Raw genomic sequence first — 23972 nt, 5'->3', positions numbered from 1 at the left:
TCTAACGAGCTCCGCCCCCAAACAAGTACACAGTTGGTCTGTCAGGACCAGACCAAATCTGAACGAATCATAGACCTCTAGGCTGTTTCACAAGTTTGAACAGCACAGGACATTAGTTTTATTCAGTAGAGTACATTACAGTATAGTACAGTACGGTACAGTACAGAAGAGTTTAATTCAGTAGAGTACAGTTTAATTCAGTAGAGTACAGTACAGTTAAATTCAGCAGAACATATTAGAGTAAAGTAGGGTACAATATAGTACATTATACTGTGCTGTACTCTACTGTACTGAACTACACTTTACTCTACTGCGCTCTATTGTACTGTGCTGCACTGTCCAAACTTGTGAAACATAGATGTCAATGATTTGTTTAGATTTATTCCGGTAGGACCTATTATTTGTTCAGATAAATCTAAACAAATCATTGACATCTATGTTTCACAAGTTTGGACAGTGCAGCACAGTACAATAGAGCGCAGTAGAGTAAAGTGTAGTTCAGTACAGTAGAGTACAGTACAGTTAAATTCAGCAGAACATATTAGAGTAAAGTAGGGTACAATATAGTACATTATACTGTGCTGTACTCTACTGTACTGAACTACACTTTACTCTACTGCGCTCTATTGTACTGTGCTGCACTGTCCAAACTTGTGAAACATAGATGTCAATGATTTGTTTAGATTTATTCCGGTAGGACCTATTATTTGTTCAGATAATCTAGACATTTTTGGGAGAAATTAAGGCCGTCTATGTGGACGTTGAAATCAAGGCTGATCTGTATCTGACCCAATATTAACCAAACACAGATGTCTATGTTGGCAGAAATTTCACACGTGTCTGGGGATATTTGGGGATATGAAATGTGTTTTAGATACCGTATTCTTTCAGAATATTAGCAAATCATCGTATCCCCTCCGAATTATTCAATTCTCAAATGATTTATGCACGCCAATCACAGACAGGACGCCAATGCGCAACTCTCCCAGAGTGCTGTGCGTTTTTTTTTGCCATCTTGTCGAGTGGTAGAGAATGAGCAGAGCCATACTTGAGCTAGCCTGCTAGTAAGTGAATTTCAGTCACAGTAGGAGTTCTAAAGAGTGAGAGAACCCGAGGACGGGGAAGCTGAACTTTCTTCAATTCAGGAATTTATGTCTACCGTAGGAGGATATAGATTCCATGTGACGAGTTGAAGAAGGATATGGACTTGTTTATATGATGTCGTGCAGGCTGGTTCCTGTGTAAGGAGAGAACTAACGATAGCTATTTGGCTAGCTAGCTAGTTCGCTTTTAGCTACATTAGCTGGCTGGCTAGCTAAAAGGGAGAGTGGTGAAAAACGAGGCCCGCCAGTCAGACTGAAGTATCGGTAGCTGCCGGTGAGCAGTAACTGCGACAGCGGCCTGCTTGCAACTCCGGGCCGTAAAAATACCTCACACGGGAGGCCAGGTCTGGAGGAGCCGGAGGAGAGGAGACGGTGGTATCGGGAGACTTGTCACTTTTAGTGCTGACGGAGACTAGCTTGCTAGTTACCTTGTCCGAGTTCAGAGGAAATTTGTTTGTTCGTTTTTATACTCAGACACACTCTGCAACAGGAGAGGGGAGCAAGGAAGATGTCGCATACTTGTCTCTCGTTATAAACTGTGAGTTCTTTAGATGGATAAGTTAGAAGACTACCTAACTAATTGAGCTCATACTTAACACTTTAATCTGTAAATAGAGAGCTGGAGTGACTAACATATTAAATATGTCAAAAATGCCAGCAAAGAAGAAGAGCTGTTTTCAAATCACAAGTGTGACACAGGCTCAGGTGGCGGCCAGTAGCATCACGGATGACACCGAGAGTCTGGACGACCCTGACGAATCCAGAACCGAGGATGTGTCATCAGAAATATTCGACTTGTCACGGGCCGATATTGACACGGGGGTATGTGACAGAAGTTCATCCGAGGAAACCTTAAACAACGTAGGGGAAGTGGAGGCTGCAACAGGTCATTTTAACGGGGGGCACGCTTTTAGAAGTACAGGCAGAAGTCATGTCAATCAAAACCTTTTAGGGGGTAGTGTGCCTGTACCAGCCGCGAGTAAGCCCTCCATTCCAACCTTGGCAACTCAGCAGCTGACAACAGTCAATGCTGTCCCTGCTGCGAATGTCTCCCCAACAAGTGTGGCTCAAACGCCCCCAGCTGCGCCTAGCACTACAACCACTGTAAGCTATAGTTCACGTTTCAGGGTCATTAAACTTGACCATGGTACAGGGGAGCCCTTCAGACGGGGCAGATGGACATGTACAGAGTTCTATGAGAGAGATTCTGAGGGCTCTGGCATGAGCAGGACTGTGGATAGCATAAAACACACTGTCACCCTTGACCACAATGCAGACAGGGACACTGGGCTTGGGGCCACAGGAGACTCTGTGGTTGCTTCTAGTACCCTGTCCACAGAGGCTCAAGAGTCCACAGGTGATAGTGGCTACTCCACTATCCATCATGGCCATCCTCCGGAGCCTCAGCAGCAAGGCTACGGCCTAGCGCCCCAAATAGGGAACGGGGGGAGTTCCTTCCAGCCCATGGGTTACTCAGCAGTGGTATCCCAGGCCCAGGTCAACGTCCAGCCCGCTGTCCCCCAAACACTTCACCCTACTGGCCTCAACGGGGCGCCCCAAGGCGGCATGCTGAAAAAATTTCCCCATATGCCTCTTGCCACGCAAGCCCAGCAGTTTGCCTACTCTGCTCATCCCTCTGGCACGCACCCCAGTCAGCTGGACTACTTACCCCCTCACCAGCCTCAGAGCTCCAGCACTCAAACCCTCCCTATGGCCTCCCTCACTGTGGGGCCTCCTGCGAGCCAGGCCCCCTCGCCTGTCATCACCCCAGCCGGCCCCAGTGCTCAGGTGCTGGGGTTGTTGGCTCAGGCCGGGGAGCTGACAGGGTCTCTGCACAGCGGTCCATTAGCCTCAGTCCCGGGGATGTTACTGCAGGTGGGCAGCGGTGCAGTGATGGCCCCTCTCCTGCCCGGGGGTGCCATACAGCACCCTGTGAGTCAGCCCCTGCCTTCAGGTGGAGTGGGCAGTGTCCTCGCACCTTCCACAGCCTCCGTTGTCCAGAACGTGCCTGCCACAGTGCCCAGCGCCACCAACACCCCCCCAGGCCCAGGAGGACTCTCCCAGGCCCAGGTAGTTTGCAGTGGGGCCACGTCGGGATCTGCTGGGCAGGGCCTTCCCGCAGCCAGCCAAGAGGATGACAGCCGCAGGAGGTCAGACAACCTTCCTCAGCCCAACGCCACCCTGGGAAAAGATTTCATGAGGCCTTTTATCCCAGAGAGCCTGCAGCTGGCCAATCCCACCGTCAACAGTCTGTTCGGGATAGCCATTCCCATGGATGGGGATGAGGATGGGTAAGAAAGATGACTGTTTCAATTTCATTTAAAATGCCAGTGGCCACTCCCTATCTCAATGTTCAACCTCATTGTATTCTTTAGTGTACACACAAGGTGTTTATACATTCACACTCAACAGGTGTCAATGAGCATCATGTTAAGATAAACAAAAAAAAACGTAATCATGTTTTACATCACATTCTGCAGCAATGCAGTCATACTCGACATTGTGTAGTGAACACCTCCCCTTGCCAAGGCTGGTGTGAGGTATGCTATTCCTGGAATTGTTTAGTTGTATGTAAAAACATGTCTTGCAGTTGTGTTCAGAGAGTAAATTTGGAGTTTGGCAGGCGGGAGTGCGGCTGGCAGGGAGGAGCATTGCGCCAGAGAGAACTATCGTAAAGTTTTGGTGTTTTTCTTTTGTGCCCACAAACAGGAGGCACAAAATACTTGAGGATAGCTGGTGGGGGGGTTGGATATATGACCCTGTTCGAGAATTGAATTTCTTAAAGACCTGAAACATATAATAATTTATGCTTAATTCTAATATAAAAATGTCCATTCTGCATATCTAAGCATACCTCTTGAGCCGTCTGTATCCTACTTGACTAGTGGTTCTATTTTTAAAGAAACTAAATATGCATCTCTTGCGAAAATCTGGGTAAAAGATTTAAAGGAGAGTCTTATGTGAGTTTTATTCTTTACATTTAGTTATTGCTTGGTTTTCTAAAGTCTACCAACCTTGCCAGCAGGCATGCCAGCTAAGATCGTTAGAGACACAGGTGGCGCGTGAGTTGTTTTAAGTTTGGGGAAGATCATTTTCACCATAACAATGCACCTTTATAATAAAGCATTCTGTGCATTATCGCATTTGCAGACTTTTATGTAAGATGGTATACTATTCCTAATGTCATGAGTAGATTGCATAGTCCTAATTTGGGCTAATAACATAACTCAATCTTTTTATAAACATATTTCATGCTAATCTACTACACTTTATATGACTGGAAGGTGGAGACATTAGCAGAATCTTTTATAATATGACAAAAATGACAGGGTAGCCTACTTTGCTGACACTGACAAACAGATCAATAAAAATTGTCTGATCCATCTCATAGTCCTACGAGAAGATTGATGAGGGGTACTTATGGTCGTTGTCCTGTTGGAAGGTGAACCTTCGCCCTCAGTCTGAGGTCCTGAGCGCTCTGGAGAAGGTTTTCATCAAGGATCTCTCTGTAATTTGCTTTGTTCATTCAGGCCAAAGAGTTCAATCTTGCTTTCATCAGACCAGAGAATCTCGTTTCTCGTGGTCAGAGTCCTTTAGGTGCCTTTTGGCAAGCTCCAAGCGGGCTGTCATGTGCCTTTTACTGAGGACTGGCTTCCGTCTGGCCACTAGACCATAAAGGCCTGATTGGTTGAGTGCTGTAGAGATGGTTGTCCTTCTGGAAGGTTCTCCCATCTCCACAGATGAACTCTGGAGCTCTGTCAGAGTGACCATCAGGTTCTAGGTCACATCCCTGACCAAGGCCCTTCTCCCCCGATTTCTCAGTTTGGCCGGGTAGCTAGCTCTAGGAAGGGTCTTGGTGGTTCCAAACTTCTTCCATTTAAGAATGATGGCGGCAACTGTGTTCTTTGGGACCTTCAATGCTGCAGCCATTTTTTGGTACCCTTCCCCCGATCTGAGCTCTACGTACAATTTCTTTCGACCTCATGGCTTGGTTTTTGCACTGACATGCACTGTCAACTGTGGGACCTTATATAGCCGTGTGTGTCTTTCCAAATCATGTCCAATTAATTGAATTTACCACAGGTGGACAAGTTATAGAAACATCTCAAGGATGGTTAATGGAACTAGGATGCACCTGAGCTCAACCTGTTTTTGCTTTGTCATTATGGAGTATAGTGTGTAGATTGATGAGGGGGGGGAAACTATTTAATACATTTCAGAATAAGTCTAAGGTAACAAAATCTGGAAAACGTCAAGGGGTCTGAGTACTTTCCAAATGCACTGTATTTGTTATTTCTCAGCTCTGTTTTGAGCTCAATAGCAACTATTTTACAACTAAGATATTTAATATGGCTTTGATACAAATACAATTTGACATCCATCTAACCTGGAGGAGGAAATTGTCTAAAAACAAACTTTCAAGTGGCACTGACCCACCAATGATGGAGTGAGTATACGAACTCACCGGGAATATGATCGATACTCTCAACTGGTGCCAATAATATAGGCTATAATGTTAGCTCAATTAAGTTGAGAATTTCTTTGTCTTCTCTTTACAGCAATAGTCATTTGCTTTCCAAACTACGTTTTCCCGCGATTGTGTTTAGAAATATAGCGATATGCCTGGCTGGGCCTCTACTTTTCACTGACAGTCGCAACTCAATAATAATCTATTTGGTGTTTGCCGCTCATGCTGCCGAAATGGCATGCCCTTCCGACTGTAGACAATGCGATTTAAAACAATACATTTTTAAAGAAGCTAATGATCCTCTGTGGCTCAACCATACTTTCTGGTGTAGTAGCCTATTTTGAATGATTTAATTTATTTCTGTATTGATAGGAGTAGGCAAAATAATTTTGGTAATTTAATTCAGTTTATATTAGGGTAGGCTGAGTCTTATGGACGTCCCACCTATGGCTTGACAAGCTAGCTACTCTAACTTTATTGATAGCCTGAAATGGCTTCTTGGTAGCTAGCTATGAGGCTGGGAGATGGCTATCCCAGATTGGGAAACTAAAGCCGACTTGATAAAGTTGCTAGTAGTATACAGAGAAACAACAAAAACATTTTTACAGGACAAATCTGAGGGGGCACATGCCTGTGTGCCCCCTATAGGCATGATGCCTCCGCCCACAAAAACTGGATAATAACCCACTTCGTTATAGACAATCAGTACCCCTTATTTACCACCTCTCCTTTTTGAGTTGAGGGCTCTCAAATAAATTACACTAAAAGTAATTGTTTTGCAGCTGACACTTTAACTGAAATGAATACGCTCCTAGCATGTAGCCCTGTGTTTTGTTCTCAAAATGGTGTCGAATGTCTCCTTGCTCTCGTCCTCGCATGCCACCTCATCAATACCCACTTTTCAATTGTCTCTAGTATAGCGGGGTGTGTGTGAAATGAGGTCTGATTGTATTGTCCCGATGCTTTTTTTCCTGAAACTAATCATTGTTTGCCGACAGACTTTGTTCCAGGCCAGCATCACAGAGTTGTTGATGTGCATGATAGGGGAGAGAAGGAGGAATGGTGGTGGACAGAGCGAGTTGTTGCCAGTGTGATGTCATCGGGGAACAGCCGTGCCCATTTGCTAATCGTTCTCGTATGTCGGCCATGACATCAGGGGAGCCCTGTGTAACCGGCACTGCTTTTGACCAGAGCCCTACAGGGTGCCATTTGGGACGCAGCCCAGGACAGGCTGTGTCGGAGGTTGAGTGGACAGAGGGGACAGGTGGCGATGATAGCCAATGGATCTGGGGCCCAGTTAGCTATGAGATAACATGGCTCGATTGAGTCACCAGGCCTCGCCTCTGTCAACTGCCTCGATCGGTCCTGACCTGGGGTGGTTGATGTTGGGCTTTTTTCTGTCCTTAATCTATCATTGTTCAGGCTGACTCTTGTTGGCTTTTACTCTCACTGTTTATAGACTCTTGGGGGGGGATCTCCAGAGGGTTCCTATAGATGCGCACCAGAACACGTGTGTAGAATGTTCCTGTGCTGAAGTTTGGTTAACCTTGGAGTGTGTATGCTGGTAGGCTAGCCTATATTTGTTTATTTGGATCCCCATGAACTTTTGCAGAAGCAGCAGCTACTCTTCCTGGGGTCCACAAAAAAAGTTTCAAAACACTAATACACTGATGCCAAGAGTGTGCAAAGCTGTTATCAAGGCAAAGGGTGGCTATTTTGAAGAATCTAAAATATATTTTAACTCTATTTTATTGTATTATTATTTTTTGGTTACTACATGATTCCATATGTGTTATTTCATCGTTTTGATGTTTTCACTATTATTCTACAATGTAGTAAAAATAAATAATCTCTTGTGGTACTGTATATACATTGCATTCGGAAAGTATTCCGAGCCCTTCCCTTTTTCCACATGTTATGTTACAGCCTTATTCTAAAATTGATTAAAATGTTTTTTTCTGTCTGTCTACACACAATACCCCATAATGACAAAGTAAAAACAGGTTTTTATACATTTTTGCTCATTTATAAAAAACTGACATTACATTTACAGAAATATTAAGACCTTTTACTAAGTACTTTGTTGACAGGGATTAGTCTCGAGTCTTCGGTATGACGCCACAAGCTTGGCACACATTTATTTGGGGAGTTTCTCTCATTCTTCTCCGCAGATCCTCTCAAGTGCGGTCTGGTTGGATGGGGAGCGTCGCTGCACAGCTATTTTCAAGTCTCTCCAGAGATGTTCGATCGGGTTCAAGTCCGAGCTCTGGCTGGGCCACTCAAGGACATTGAGACTTGTCCCTAAGCCACTCCTGTGTTGTCTTGGATGTGTACTGACGGTCGTTGTCCTGTTTGAAGGTGAACCTTCGCCCCCCAGTCTGAGGCCCTGAGCGCTCTGGAGCAGGTTTTCATCAAGGATCTCTCTGTACTTTGCTCTGTTCATTCAGGACAAAGAGTTCAATCTTGCTTTCATCAGACCAGAGAATCTCGTTTCTCGTGGTCAGAGTCCTTTAGGTGCCTTTTGGCAAGCTCCAAGCGGGCTGTCATGTGCCTTTTACTGAGGACTGGCTTCCGTCTGGCCACTCTACCATAAAGGCCTGATTGGTTGAGTGCTGCAGAGATGGTTGTCCTTCTGGAAGGTTCTCCCATCTCCACAGATGAACTCTGGAGCTCTGTCAGAGTGACCATCAGGTTCTAGGTCACCTCCCTGACCAAGGCCCTTCTCCCCCGATTTCTCAGTTTGGCCGGGTAGCTAGCTCTAGGAAGGGTCTTGGTGGTTCCAAACTTCTTCCATTTAAGAATGATGGAGGCCACTGTGTTCTTGGAAACCTTCAATGCTGCAGCCATTTTTTGGTACCCTTCCCCCGATCTGAGCTCTATGTACAATTTCTTTCGACCTCATGGCTTGGTTTTTGCACTGACATGCACTGTCAACTGTGGGACCTTATATAGCTGTGTGTGCCTTTCCAAATCATGTCCAATTAATTGAATTTACCACAGGTGGACAAGTTATAGAAACATCTCAAGGATGGTTAATGGAACTAGGATGCGCCTGAGCTCAACCTGTTTTTCCTTTGTCATTATGGAGTATAGTGTGTAGATTGATGAGGGGGGGAAACTATTTAATACATTTCAGAATAAGTCTAAGGTAACAAAATCTGGAAAACGTCAAGGGGTCTGAATACTTTCCAAATCCACTGTATTTGTTATTTCTCAGCTCTCAGTTTTGAGCTCAATAGCAACTATTTTACAACTAAGATATTTAATATGGCTTTGATATGCAGTGCATGCGAAATACGCATTGGCCATTGCATTGGGCGCTAGGCTACAACTGCAACTTTTTTGGGGACATTAAACATATCTTAGATTAATACAAGGCTACTAGCAGTGGGTATTATATTTAGAGTTTGATCTAGCTAATATGTTTTTTCGTTTCCACTTACGTAGGTGGTGAGTTAGCCCCAAATAAATTACCCTATGATATTAGTGCACTTAAAGATGCAGCCAAATTGAGAGAGAGAAAAAAAAAACCGAAACGTTCTGTAACCCTATTTTAACATTCAAATATAACAAATACAGTTCATTTAATTTTCATGCTTTATCTGATCAACTTTTTGTAGGAAATGACTTGACAGTCCATGTTCATGACAAACAACTGTAGATATGTTATCTTATAAAAACAACACTGAAAATAACTACAATAAAAAAGTGCTTCTTTGAAATTGTAACACTAACCCTGTTTTACAAAATGACCTCAAACGCTGTGTTTCCTAGAATAATGTTGATGACTATTTTAGAATGTGCTTTTAAATAGTGTGTGATCTGTGACTACTAAGCAGACATGGTAACCTTTTCACTTTGCAACTACACACTTGTATCTAACTTATTATAACGGCATCAGACATTTTTACTGTGGAATTTTAAGGTTATTGATACTGCAAATGGCCCCTTCAAAATGTTAAATTCATCCTCATGGAATGACCCCTGACCTCTGTGTAAAATAGGAAGACCTAATAGTAGACGTGCTTTGGATCTGGGAACTAGTCCCAAGTTCAAAATGTTCATTTTAAATGGCCGTTTTCCATATTATTAACCTTAAAAATGTCTGACACTGTTAAGTTATGTAAATACAAGTGTGTATTTCAGCTTCCACAGACAAGGGTCCCTCCTCTAAGAAAAACAACTCTGAAACAAGAACATTGTTGTTTTGCCTTCAGAGTCCATACTAACCCAGTTTACATTTGGAATTGAATCAGCCCCATAGTGTGTCACAGGCAGTTCCCAGAATGTTGACCATGTACAAACAACTGTGCATGTTGGCCAGGCATCTCTCTTGCTGTCTCCCCCTGGCATTCTATCGCTCTCTTGCTTTCTCTCACTCTTCCTTACACACCATTTTTTTCATAGTGGTTACAGTATGTGAAGTATCTCTGGGCTTCATTTCAAAGGGAAGTCTCAAGACCAAAGAGAAATTGTCAAAACCTTATCGTTCTCGGCCCACTACCCAAGTAGACGACTGTTCTCCTGGTGATGACAATGACTAATGGACCCCTTCAGATTCTTAGAAATGTTCAATGAGTCCTTTCGGTGGGCTCTCTGACCTGTACTAGCCTATGTCCTGGGCTGCTTGTTTTTTTGTAGGTTACATCAGATGACTTGACCGAGTCTCATAAGTTCACCTACATATTTCAGAAATGTAACTTGTATTTCATTACATTGGTTACGATCATGGCTCGAGACTTAACTTTTTCCATCAGTCCCAGAATTTTCCCAAAATGCAATTTCAGCCATCCCAAACTGAACATGAACTGTCCCAAATTAAAAATATATACCTGCCAGCTCCCTGCCTACCGACCTACCTACATACACACTAACGTTCAAAAGTTTGGGGTCATTTAGAAATGTCATTGCTTTTGAAAGAAAAGCAAAAAAAAAATGGTCCATTTAAAATAACATCAAATTGATCAAAATCATTGTTAATGTTGTAAATGACTATTGTAGCTGTAAACTGCAGATTTCTTTTGTGGAATATCTACATAGGTGTACAGAGGCCCATTATCAGCAGCCATCGCTCCTGTGTTCCAATGGCACATGTTGTGTTAGCTAATCCAAGTTTATCATTTTAAAGGCTAATTGATCATTAGAGAACCATTTTGCAATTGTTAGCACAGCTGAAAACTGTTGTGTTGATTAAAGAAACAATAAAACTGTCCTTCTTTAGACTAGTTGAGTATCTGGAGCATCAGCATTTGTGGGTTCGATTACAGGCTCAAAAGGGCCAGAAACAACTTTCTTCTGCAACTCGTCAGTCTAATCTTGTTCTGAGAAATGAAGGCTATTCCATGCGTGAACTTGCCATGAAACTGAAGATCTCGTACAACGCTGTGTACTACTCCCTTCACAGAACAGCGCAAACTGTCTCTAACAAGAATAGAAAGTGGGAGCCCCGGTGCATAACTGAGCAAGAGGACAAGTATATTAGTGTCTAGTTTGAGAAACAGACGCCTCACAAGTCCTCAACTGGCAGCTTCATTAAATAGTACCCGCAAAACACCAGTCTCAACGTCAACAGTGAAGAGGTGACTCCGGGATGCTGGCCTTCTAGGCAGAGTTCCTCTGTCCAGTGTCTGTTCTTTTGCCCATCTTAATCTTTTCTTCTTATTGGCCAGTTTGAGATATCTTTTTCCTTTTGCAAATCTGCCTAGAAGGCCAGCATCCCGGAGTTGCCTCTTCACCCTTCTCCCCCGATTGCTCAGTTTGGCCGGGCGGCCAGCTCTATGAAGAGTCTTTAGTTGTTCCATACTTTTTCCATTTAAGAATGTTTTCTTGGGTATCTTCAATGCTGCAGACCTTCAATGTTGCAGATCTGTGTCTCGACACAATCCTGTCTTGGAGCTCTAAGGGCAATTCCTTTGACCTCATGGTTTGGTTTTTGCTCTCACATGCACTGTTGACTGTGGGACATTTTTATATAGACAGGTGTGTGTGCTTTCCAAATCATGTCCAATCAATTGAATTTACCACAGGTGGACTCCAGTCAAGTTGTAGAAACATCTCAAGGATGATCAATGGAAACAGGATTCACCTGAGCTCAATTTCGAGTCTCATAGCAAAGGGTCTGAATACTTATGTAAATGAGGTATTTCTGTTTTATTTTTAATAAATGTACAAAAAGTTTTAAACTTGTTATTATGGGGTATTGTGTGTGTGTGTGTGTGTGTGTGTGTGTGTGTGTGTGTGTGTGTGTATTGATGAGGGAAAAATTAATACGTTTTAGAATAAGGCTGTAACTTAACAAAATGTGTAAAGTAGTCAAAAGGTCTGAATGCTTTCCGAATGCACTGTAAGTCCCAAATGGAAGGCAAACAAATTGTTTGTCACCTATAGCACTGTAGACTCCAATGATCAGCCAAAACAAGCTCAATATCACAATGCATGCAACACAATCCCTATTTAATATATATTCAGCTGTATTGTGAGTAGGCCTATGCCATCTTAATTTACCCAGTTTGTCAAGACATTTACCAAAAAAATCGGTATTGGCCCTAAAAAAATACCATATTGGTCATTCGACACTTCCTACGTTCTTTGAGAACGGCAGCTTGTGAGTCACTCAGGGCCACTGATGGGACTCTCCTCCATGCAATTCCATGTCTCTGAGATTACTCATATGAAGAGCGGCCCTCTGAGATTATTTGGATGGTCTCGTATTTTACAGAGCGTCGCTCTGATCCGCCAATGTTCCACCTCCATGAGGTGTCTTCAATAGACTGGTTTAATGGTAGGCCTTGTTGTGTTAGGGCCCTCCATATGTTCTGAGGATCAGGGCTTGGATGTTGAGCCAGGTAGGCTGCTTCAGAGAGCTGCTGTGGTTGTCTGGATAATCTCTTCTATGGTGTTGAACGCTGAGCTGTAGTCAATGAATAACATTCTCACATAAGTGTTCCTTTTGTCCAGGTGGGAAAGGGCAGTGTGGAGTGCAATAGGGATTGCACCATCTGTGGATCTGTTTGGGCGGTATGCAAATTGGAGTGGGTCTAGGGTTCCTGGGATAATGGTGTTGATGTGAGCCATTACTAACCTTTCAAAGCACTTCATGGCTATGGACATGAATGCTACGGTCTGTAGTCATTTAGGCAGGTTGCCTTTGTGTTCTTGGGCACAGGGACTATGGTGGTCTGCTTGAAACATGTTGGTGTTAGACTCAATCAGGGACATGTTGAAAATGTCAGTGAAGACACCTGCCAGTTGGTCAGCACATGCCCGGAGCACACATCCTGGTAATCCGTCTGGCCCTGCAGCCTTATGTATGTTGACCTGTTTAAAGGTCTTACTCACGTCGGCTACCGAGAGCGTGATCACACAGTCGTCCAGAACAGCTGATGCTCTAATGCATGCCTCAATGTTGCTTGCCTCGAAGCGAGCATTGAAGTGATTTAGCTCGTCAGGTACGCTCGTGTCACTGGGCAGCTCGCAGCTGTGCTTCCCTTTGTAGTCTGTAATAGTTTGCAAGCCCTGCCACATAAGACGAGCGTCGGAGCCGGTGTAGTATGATTCAGTCTTAGCCATGTATTGACGCTTTGCCTGTTTGATGGTTCGGTGCAGGGCATAGCAGGATTTCTTGCAAGCTTCCGGGTTAGAGTCCCACATCTTGAAAGCGGCAGCTCGACCCTTTAGCTCAGTGCGAATGTTGCCTGTAATCCATGGCTTCTGGTTGTGGTATGTACGTACAGTCACTGTGGGGACGACATCCTCGATGCACTTATTGATAAAGCCAGTGACTGATGTGTACTCCTCAATGCCATCGGAAGAATCCCGGAACATGTTCCAGTCTGTGATAACAAAACAGTCCTATAGTATAGCATCTGCTTCATCTGACCACTTTTTTTATAGACCGAGTCACTGGTGCTTCCTGCTTTAATTTTTGCTTGTAAGCTGGAATCGGGAGGATAGAGTTGTGGTTGGATTTACCAAATGGAGGGCGAGGGAGAGCTTTGTACGCGTCTCTGTGTGGGGAGTACAGGTGATCTAGATTTATTTTTTTCTCGCACTAGTTGTACATTTAACATGTTGATAGAAATTTGGTAGAGCTGATTTAAGTTTCCCTGCATTAAAGTCTCCGGCCACTAGGGGCGCTGCCTCTGGGTAATTGCTTTCCTGTTTGCTTATTTCCTTATACAGCTGACAGTGCGGTCTTAGTGCCAGCATCTGTCTGTGGTGGTAAATTAACAGCCACGAAAAGTATAGCTGAAAATGCTCTCGGCAAGTAGTGTGGCCTGCAATTTATCACAATATACTCTACTTCAGGCGAGAAATCTAGAGACTTCCTTAGATTTCGTGCACTAGCTGTTGTTTACAAATATGCACAGACCACCCTCCCTCGTCTTACCGGAGTGTGCTGTTCTATCTTGCCGTTGCAGCGTATATCCCGCTTGCTGAATATCCATGTCGCCATTCAGCCACGATTTCATGAAACATAGGATGTTACAGTTTTTGATATCCCGTTGGTGGGATATTTGTGATCGTACCTCGTCTAATTTATTGTCCAATCATTGCACGTTGGCGAGTAGTATTGACGGTAACGGCCGTTTTCCCACTCGCCTTCTCCAGGTCCTGACCAGGCATCCGGCTCTTTGTCCTCTGTACCTGTGTCGCTTCCTCTTGCAAATAACAGGATGTCGGCCCTGTGGGGTGTTTGGAGGATGTCTTGTGCGTCCTCCTTGTTATAGAAAAGCTAGCTAGCTGCAATCCGAGTGGCTACTCCTGGCTAACGTGTCTGTCCCGAAGCAAGCACCAATTAGCCTGGAGCTAGGCCCATCTCCCGGCTAGCTGAAGAGGTCCATCAGCCACTGCTGGGCTACAATACCTATTTTGCCAACTGGCCTGGATCCCTTTTACTGCTGGTACGGAGCCCTGCCGATCCTTCACGACTGGACTACCGACGTAATCTGCTCGAGGGGGGTTACTCAACTGGCTCCTATGTCGCGACGTCCCCTGAATGCCCATCTGCTATCCGTGGCCCGCTAGCTGTCTAGAGCATATTGGACTGTTAGCTGAATAGATCCATCGGCCACTTTCTTGGGCCACTATACCTACTTTGCCAATTGGACTGGACCCCTTTGCTACACGGAACCCTACTAATACATCATGACTGGTCTACCGAAGTAACCGCACAAGGAGGCTATAACAGACTTCCTCCGTCGCGACGTCCCTCTAGCACCGGCCTGCTAGCTGTCTGAATCGCTGTCTCTCCAGCCAACCTAATCTACTCACTGGACCCCTATGATCACTCGGCTACGCATGCCTCTCCCTAATGTCAATATGCCTTGTCCATTGCTGTTCTGGTTAGTGATTATCGTCTTATTTCACTGTAGAGCCTCTAGCCTTGCTCAATATGCCTTATCCAACCATTTTAGTTCCATCTCCCACACATGCGGTGACATCACCTGGTTTAAATGTGTCGAGAGACAATATCTCTCATCACTCAATGCCTTGGTTTACCTCCCCTGTACTCACATCCTACCATACCCTTGTCTGTACATTATGCCTTGAATCTATTCTATCGCGCCCAGAAACCTGCTCCTTTTACTCTCTGTTCTGAACGTACTAGACGACCAGTTCTTATAGCCTTAAGCCGTACCCTCATCATACTCCTCCTCTGTTCCTCTGGTGATGTAGAGGTTAATCCAGGACCTGCAGTGCCTAGCTCCACTCCTTTTCCCCAGGTGCTCTCATTTGTTGACTTCTGTCACGGTAAAAGACTTTGGTTTCATGCATGTTAACATTAGAAGCATCCTCCCTAAGTTTGTTTTATCCACTGCTTTAGCACACTCTGCCAACCCAGATGTCTTAGCCGTGTCTGAATCCTGGCTTAGGAAGACCACCGAAAACCCTGACATTTCCATCCCTAACTACAACATTTTACAACCAGATAGAACTGCCAAAGGGGGCGGAGTTGCAATCTATTGCAGAGAGAGCCTGCAGAGTTCTGTCATACTATCCAGGTCTGTACCCAAACAATTCGAGCTTCTACTTTTAACCTCTCTAGGGTATGTGGGACGAAATCGTCCCACCTACGTAACAGCCAGTGTAATCCCGTGGCGCGTTATTCAAAAACCTCAAAAATCCCAAAACTTCAATTTTTCAAACATATGACTATTTTTCACCATTTTAAAGACAAGACTCTCGTTAATCTAACCACACTGTCCGATTTCAAAAAGGCTTTACAACGAAAGCAAAACATTAGACTATGTCAGCAGAGTACCCAGCCAGAAATAATCAGACACCCATTTTTCAAGCTAGCATATAATGTCACATAAACCCAAACCACAGCTAAATGTAGCACTAACCTTTGATGATCTTCATAAGATGACAACCCTAGGACATTATGTTATACAATACATGCATGTTTTGTTCAATCAAGTTCATATTTATATCAAAAACCAACTTTTTACATTAGCATGTGACGTTCAGAACTAGCATACCCCCCGCAAACTTCCGGGGAATTCGCTAACATTTTACTAAATTACTCACGATAAACGTTCACAAAAAGCATAACAATTATTTTAAGAATTATAGATACAGACCTCCTCTATGCACTCGATATGTCCGATTTTAAAATAGCTTTTTGGTGAAAGCACATTTTGCAATATTCTAAGTACATAGCCCAGGCATCACGGGCTAGCTATTTAGACACCCGGCAAGTTTAGCACTCACCATAATCATATTTACTATTATAAAAGTTTGATTACCTTTTGTTGTCTTCGTCAGAATGCACTCCCAGGACTGCTACTTCAATAACAAATGTTGGTTTGGTCCAAAATAATCCATCGTTATATCCGAATAGCGGCGTTTTGTTCGTGCGTTCCAGACACTATCCGAAATGGTAAAGAAGGGTTACGCGCATGGCGCAATTCGTGACAAAAAAATTCTAAATATTCCATTACCGTACTTCGAAGCATGTCAACCGCTGTTTAAAATCAATTTTTACGCCATTTTTCTCGTAGAAAAGCGATAATATTCCGACAGGGAATCTCCTTTTCGGCAAACAGAGGAAAAAATCACAAAGGCGGGGGCGGTCGGGTCACGCGCCTAAGCCCAGAGTCCCTTGATCGGCCACTTGAGAAAGGCGGTAATGTGTTTCAGCCTGGGGCTGGGATGACGACATTCAGGTTTTTCCCGGGCTCTGAGCGCACGACGTAGGAAGTGTCACGTTAGAGCAGAGATCCTTAGTAAAAGATAGAGATGGAAAAGAAGTTCAAGAAATGGTCAGACAGGCCACTTCCTGTAAAGGAATCTCTCAGGTTTTGACCTGCCATATGAGTTCTGTTATACTCACAGACACCATTCAAACAGTTTTAGAAACTTTAGGGTGTTTTCTATCCATATGTAATAAGTATATGCATATTCTAGTTACTGGGTAGGAGTGGTAACCAGATTAAATCGGGTATGTTTTTTTATCCAGCCATGTCAATACTGCCCCCTAGCCCTAACAGGTTAAAATAGCTTTTCGGTGAAAGCACATTTTGCAATATTCTCAGTAGATAGCCCGGCATCACAGGGCTAGCTATTTAGACACCCAGCAAGTTTAGCACTCATCAAAGTCAGATTTACTATAAGAAAAATGTTATTACCTTTGCTGTCTTCGTCAGAATGCACTCCCAGGACTTCTACTTCAATAACAAATGTTGGTTTGGTTCAAGATAATCCATAGTTATGTCCAAACAGCGGCGTTTTGTTTGTGCGTTCAAGACACTATCCGAAAGGGTAAATAAGGGTGACGAGCATGGCGCAATTCGTGACAATTTTTTTTTCTAAATATTCCATTACCGTACTTCGAAGTATGTCAACCGCTGTTTAAAATCCATTTTTATGCCATTTTTCTCATAAAAAAGCGATAATATTCCGACCGGGAATCTGCGTTTAGGTAAACAGACGAAAGAAAATAAAGCATGGGGTCGACTCGGGCACGCGCCTAAGCCCATAGTACTCTGATCGGCCACTTGCCAAAAGCGATAATGTGTTTCAGCCAGAGGCTGCCTCGATATCGTTCAGCTTTTTCCCGGGCTCTGAGAGCCTATGGGAGCCGTAGGAAGTGTCACGTTAGAGCAAAGATCCTCAGTCTTCAATAAAAAGAGCCAAGATGAAACACTACTTGTCAGACAGGCCACTTCCTGCATGGAATCTTCTCAGGTTTTGGCCTGCCATTTGAGTTCTGTTATACACAGACACCATTCAAACAGTTTTAGAAACGTTTGGGTGTTTTCTATCCAAAGCCAATAATTATATGCATATTCTAGTTACTGGGCAGGAGTAGTAACCAGATTAAATCGGGTACGTTTTTTTATCCGGCCGTGTCAATACTGCCCCCTAGCCCTAACAGGTTAAAAATACACCTTTCTAGAAACAAGTCTCTCACTGTTGCCACTTGCTATAGACCACCCTCTGCCCCCAGTTGTGCCCTGGACTCCATATGTGAATTGATTGCCCCCCCCATCTATCTTCAGAGCTCGTGCTGCTAGGTGACCTAAACTGGGACATGCTTAACCCCCCGGCCATCCTGCAATCTAAGCTAGATGCCCTCAATCTCACACAAATTATCAAGGAACCTACCAGGTACAACCCCAAATCCGTAAACACGGGCACCAGGTACAACTCCAAATCCGTAAACACTGTCAAACGCTCCCTAAAACACTTCAGCGAGCAGGCCTTTCTAATCGACCTGACCCGGGTATCCTGGAAGGATATTGACCTCATCCCGTCAGTAGAGGATGCCTGGTTATTCTTTAAAAGTACCTTCCTCACCATCATAAATAAGCATGACCCATTCCATTTTTTTTTTATACCAGGAACAGATATAGCCCTTGGTTCAATCCAGACCTGACTGCCCTTGACCAGCACAAAAACATCCTGTGGCGTACTGCATTAGCATCGAATAGCCCCCGTGATATGCAACTTTTCAGGGAAGTTAGGAACCAATATACACAGGCAGTTAGTAAAACTAAGGCTAGCTTTTTCAACCAGAAATTTGCATCCTGTAGCACAAACTCAAAAAAGTGTTGGGACACTGTAAAGTCCATGGAGAATAAGAGCACTTCCTCCCAGCTGCCCACTGCACTGATGCTAGGAAACACTGTCACCACCGATAAATCCACTATAATTGAGAATTTCAAGAAGCATTTTTCTACGGCTGGCCATGCTTTCCACCTGGCTCTCCCTAACCCGGTCAACACTTTGCACTTCCACAGCAACTCGCACAAGCCTCCCCCATTTCTCCTTCACCCAAATCCAGATAGCCGATGTTCTGAAAGAGCTACAAAATCTGGACCCCTACAAATCAGCCGGGCTGGACAATCTCTATCCTACCCTGCCTTTCTAAGGTCTTCGAAAGACAACTTAACAAACAGATTACTAACAATTTCGAATACCACCGTACCTTCTCCGCTAGGCAATCTGGTTTCGGAGCTGGTCATGGGTGCACCTCAGCCACGCTCAAGGTCCTAAACGATATCATAACCGTCATCGATAAGAGGAAAGGGATTAGATAGAAAAACTACAACCCTCAGATTTCCCACTTCCTGGTTGGATGTTTCTCAGGTTTTTGCCTGCCATATGAGTTATGTTATACTCCCAGACATCATTCAAACCGTTTTAGAAACGTCGGAGTGTTTTCTATCCAAATCTACTAATAATATGCAAATATTTGACTCTGGCCCCGAGGAGCAGGCAGTGTACTCTGGGCACGCTTTTCATCCGAACGTGAAAATACTGCCCCCTATCCCTAACAGGTTTTAAATGTTTTTTGAAGCATGTTTGTAATTGTTTCCATAAAGTACTCCTTGCGTTTGCTTATAAATCACAATAAAAATGGACATAGATTCAAATGTAATATTTTAATGTTTTTGAATGAATTCTACACATTGCAGTGTTTTGAAATGTGGGCTTTTATTTTGAATACTAGTCAGAATAGTGTTTTTGAGAGCTAAAGAAAACCATTGTGATGGCCTTAAAATATACTATTTGGTTTGTTGTTGAACACAGCATCATTTGTCCTTGTCTTTAACTTGTCTCGAATTGTCCCTTATCCCGTCTTTCACATCCTTTACTAAAGAATCCCGAAGTCTTCCGGCTTTTCTCCCCATCTCCCCGACGTTTTTAGGCAGTCCCGAAGCCTCATGTCGTATCTGACGAACTGTTTTGAACTTCAGCAGTTTGGTTGTCGCATGTTTTCCGGCAATTCTTGCCTTCATCCAGGCATAAGCGGTGAGCTGTGCGGCCCGTCGTATAGGTCGCAACTCGGCCAGTTTTTCCACCACTTGCGCTTTGTTGAGCAGAGCGGATAGAAGACGACTCAACACCATGTTACAACGATCTGTTTGGGAACAATACAATAACCTGACTTTATAATGTATGCAATCGGTAGGTATAGAGGAATGTGAAATGAGGATACATGTAAATGCAAGCTACCTTAGCTGTCCCGTTCTGGACTCTGCATTGCTTCTTCTTCGATAGCCCATCTATATGGAATGTGAAAGGTTTTTTAGGTCCGTGTCGCCATCTTGTGTCACGGAGGTCCTGAAACATTTCTGAAAAACTCATAAGGGTCGTTCCACTAATTCGGTGCCTTTTGGAGTTGTGGAGAAAAAAAAACACTTATTTCACCTAATTTTAACATTGCCAAAAAGAGCACACGTTCAACTTAAAAAAAAAAAAAACACACATCCCATCTCGAGGTTAAATAAAAAAGACCTATATTAAGTACCAAAAAAAGTATCAGGGTTGACGGTTTCATCTTAATTCAGACATAAACCCCCCTGTGACAGGGGAAATGGAAGCTCAGGTAACCGGGTAGAAGTGTATGCTCGACCCACTCAGTTTTCCACCACAAAACACCAGAAAAGGCCCCAAAAGTGCAGAACCAGCTCACCTTCCTTTACACTATGATTTGACTATTACATAGATGGTCAATGTTTTCTTTTTGATATTTATTTTATTAAGGAATAGTTTCTCCATATTAAGACAAGAGTTCAGTTCACGTAACACGGTTGACCTTAACACAAGGGACAGATTTTTTTTCTTTACCTTTAAAATTAATCACTTTAATCAAATGAAATTAATAATCAGAAATGACTGTCAAAGCAACAAAATAACGAGGGTTTTTACAGTGATGGTGAAAACTTGGGAGCCGTGTGGGTTAAAGGTAAGAGGTCGATACAATCGGTCGTGTGTCCTCCTTAACACAATTTTTTTACACCCCCTCCCCAATTTTCCTTTAGTTGGTCACTGTCCAGTAACTTTGACATACTCACTGTGTCTGCTGATCTACAGTGAGGCTCAAAAAGTATTTGGACAGACACATTTTTTGTTGTTGTTTTGGCTGCAAAAAAATACTTTGTTGTAGCTGCACAATGTGAAGCAAAAAAAGACGTGGGTTAAGCCCGTCAGTGGTGACTCGACGAAAGCTTTCTGTACTTTATGCGTCGGGAATTCTCAATTGGCCATGGAGGGGAGAATGACCTAACTCAGCATGCATCCACAGAAATGCGCTAGGCCACGCGAGCTAAAGGTGCTAGTAATATCGGTGCATTCTTCTTGACGTATACTGCGGAAACACCTCTCCGTTTACCAGTTATTGAGCAGTGCCAACAATCGCATTTTGAAAGCTAATTGCCCAGCTCACATAGCTCATAATGCCTGCAAGCACGCCTGCTATCAGCTGTCAGTGGATATTGAGACAATTGTTTTACAGATCTACAGCCACTTATCAGTATCTGCTTCCCGAAGAGAGGAACTGCGTGCATTTTTTTGCCTTTGTTGACATTGAGTGGCGTGAAATTTTGTGACATGTTTGCACACGATGGCTCTGTCTTCATCCAGCTGTCGATCGTCTCCTGCAAAGCTGGCCAGCTCATACTTCAGGTCCCTTGGGGAGACCTGTCCCGTGAGTATATTTGAGTATGAAGAAAAAACAGAATCTGCCGAGATTTATCTGTGCTTTTTCCACAACGTGGGTGTGTTTTTGACCAACTCGTAAAAAGCTGGAGGAAACAACGCTCTGCATCACAGATGTTTACGAGGAAGTCCAAAAGTTCAAAATGAAGATGCTTCAGCTGAAACAGGACCGTTTTTTTTGGTACCAGACCAAGCAGCTGATGGACAAACAATTGTCAGCACAAAGGTCCAAGCAGCAACAGGACTTTGAAGTTATATGACACTGTCATTACATACATTGACAGGTGGTTTTGATTTCTCACCAGAACATGTAATGGTGAAACTGATCAGCCTCTATGAGGAGCTCTCCTTCACTGACCTGGAGCAGGTGGTGGTTGCCCTCAAAATGACAGACAGTCAGTATGGACCAACTCTATGAAGAGTTTTGTGCTAGCCTGGAGGAAATACAGAAAGCCAGACAGGAAAACAGTGAAAACAGAATATGGGTGGGAGGGGGAAACGGAAAGTTGTGAGGGCAGTCGGTAGATAAAGCTGCAGAAACAGACAGAGAAGAAGACAATGAGGAAGAAAAGAAAACCGTGTGAAGAGAATGACGACTGAGAATCGTGTTTTCACGACATACCCAACTCTGAGTGGTGTAAACACAATGGTTCTCTGACACTACATACCCCACGCAAGAACAACCAATAGACACCATTTTTGTTGTTAGCCAAATGGAAAATTAAACTGTTTTCAAATGTCTTGCACATTGGTCAGTCGGTGCATTACTAGTGTGCAATATGGATTAGTTGAGAAGCTCCCGTATAGTTTGAATAGCGTGCCTTCTTTTGGTTTTAGCTAGTAACAGTATGCCACACTCATGAAGAATGAATGTGGCTTTGGCCACATCACATCCAAGGCTAACGTAAGTCTATTCCGTTTTAGAAAACCCTCTTGTAGTTAAAGCAGAACTAGGAACCACGCTACTGTAGATGAACCCAATGAGGGCAGAGAAGAAGAGAATCATGTGACCAGAAAACAAATGAAAAGGAGGAACAGAAAACAAACGAAAAGGAGGAACAGAAAAGAAGTGGATTAAAAGCAATGGTTCTGAAACTAAACGAGGACAGTGAAACAGAACGTTGTTTTTAGAGCTTCTACCCAGTCCTATCTATCCAAGAGGACAGTGAAACAGAACGTTGTTTTGAGAGCCTTCCCTGTGGCTCAGTTGGTAGAGCATGGTGTGTGCAACGCCAGGGTTGTGGGTTCGATTCCCACGGGGGGCCAGTACAAAAAAAAAGAAAAATGTATGCATTCACTACTGTAAGTCGCTCTGGATAAGAGCGTCTGCTAAATGACTAAAATGTAAATGTAAATGTAAGAGACAATTCTGTGCATCTGTATTCATTGACCTGGCCAAGGCTTTCGACTCTGTCAATCACCACATTCTTATCGGCAGACTCAACAGCCTTGGTTTCTCAAATGACTGCCTCGCCTGGTTCACCAACTACTTCTCAGATAGAGTTCAGTGTGTCAAATCAGAGGGCCTGGCAGTCTCTATGGGGTGCCACAGGGTTCAATTCTCGGGCTGACTCTCTTCTCTGTATACATTAATGATGTCGCTCTTGCTGCTGGTGATTCTCTGATCCACCTCTATGCAGATGACACCATTCTGTATTCTTCTGGCCCTTCTTTGGACACTGTTAACTAACCTCTAGATGAGCTTCAATGCCATGCTACTCTCCTTCCGTGGCCTCCAACTGCTCTTAAATGCAAGTAAAACTAAATGCTCTTCAACCGATTGCTGCCTGTCCAGCATCACTACTGTGGACGGTTCTGACTTAGAATGTGTGGACAACTACAAATACCTAGGTGTCTGGTTAGACTGTAAACTCTTCTTCCAGTCTCACATTAAGCATCTCCAATCCAAAATTAAATCTAGAATCGGCTTTCTATTTCGCAACAAAGCCTCTTTCACTCATGCTGCCAAACATACCCTCGTAAAACTGACCATCCTTCGGATCCTCAACTTCGGCAATGTCATTTACAAAATAGCCTCCAACACTCTACTCAACAAATTGGATGCAGTCTATCACAGTGCCATCTGTTTTGTCACCTATGCCCCATATACTAACCAATACTGTGACCTATATGCTCTAATTTGCTGGCCCTCGCTTCATATTCGTCGCCAAACCCACTGGCTCCAGGTCATCTATAAGTCTTTGCTAGGTTAAGCCCCTCATTCTCAGCTCACTGGTCACCATAGAAGCACCCACCCGTAGCACGCGCTCCAGCAGGTATATCTCACTGGTCACCCCCAAAGCCAATTCCTTCTTTGGCCGCCTTTCCTTCCAGTTCTCTGCTGCCAATGACTGGAACGAACTGCAAAAATTACTGAAGCTGGAGACTCATATCTCCCTCACTAGCTTTAAGCACCAGCTGTCAGAGCAGCTTACAGATCACTGCACCTG

General features: G+C 43.8%; 1 protein-coding gene and 1 long non-coding RNA gene across 2 annotated transcripts in view; one reads left to right on the top strand and one right to left on the bottom strand.

The window, feature by feature from the left end:
- The first annotated feature begins 1015 nt into the window (after positions 1–1015).
- LOC106613485 (TSC22 domain family protein 2) overlaps positions 1016–23972 on the top strand; it is a 69142-nt gene continuing 46185 nt past the window's right edge. The window contains exon 1 of the mRNA XM_014215765.3: positions 1016–3394. Within this exon, the coding sequence (XP_014071240.2) occupies positions 1746–3394 (1649 nt within the window). The 5' untranslated portion in view covers positions 1016–1745. The remainder of the gene's footprint in view (positions 3395–23972) is intronic.
- On the bottom strand, positions 19445–20152 carry LOC106613486 (uncharacterized). The gene is made up of 2 exons (XR_001330490.3): positions 20038–20152; positions 19445–19942 (listed from the first exon to the last, which is right to left on the bottom strand). It is a non-coding gene; the product is annotated as an uncharacterized LOC106613486 (long non-coding RNA).

The sequence above is a fragment of the Salmo salar genome, chromosome 10 (assembly GCF_965601325.2).
Source record: "Salmo salar chromosome 10, fSalSal1, whole genome shotgun sequence".
Taxonomy (NCBI): Eukaryota; Metazoa; Chordata; class Actinopteri; order Salmoniformes; family Salmonidae; genus Salmo; species Salmo salar.
Note: the sequence above shows the minus strand (reverse complement) of the source record. Positions and strands in the feature narration are given on the sequence as shown.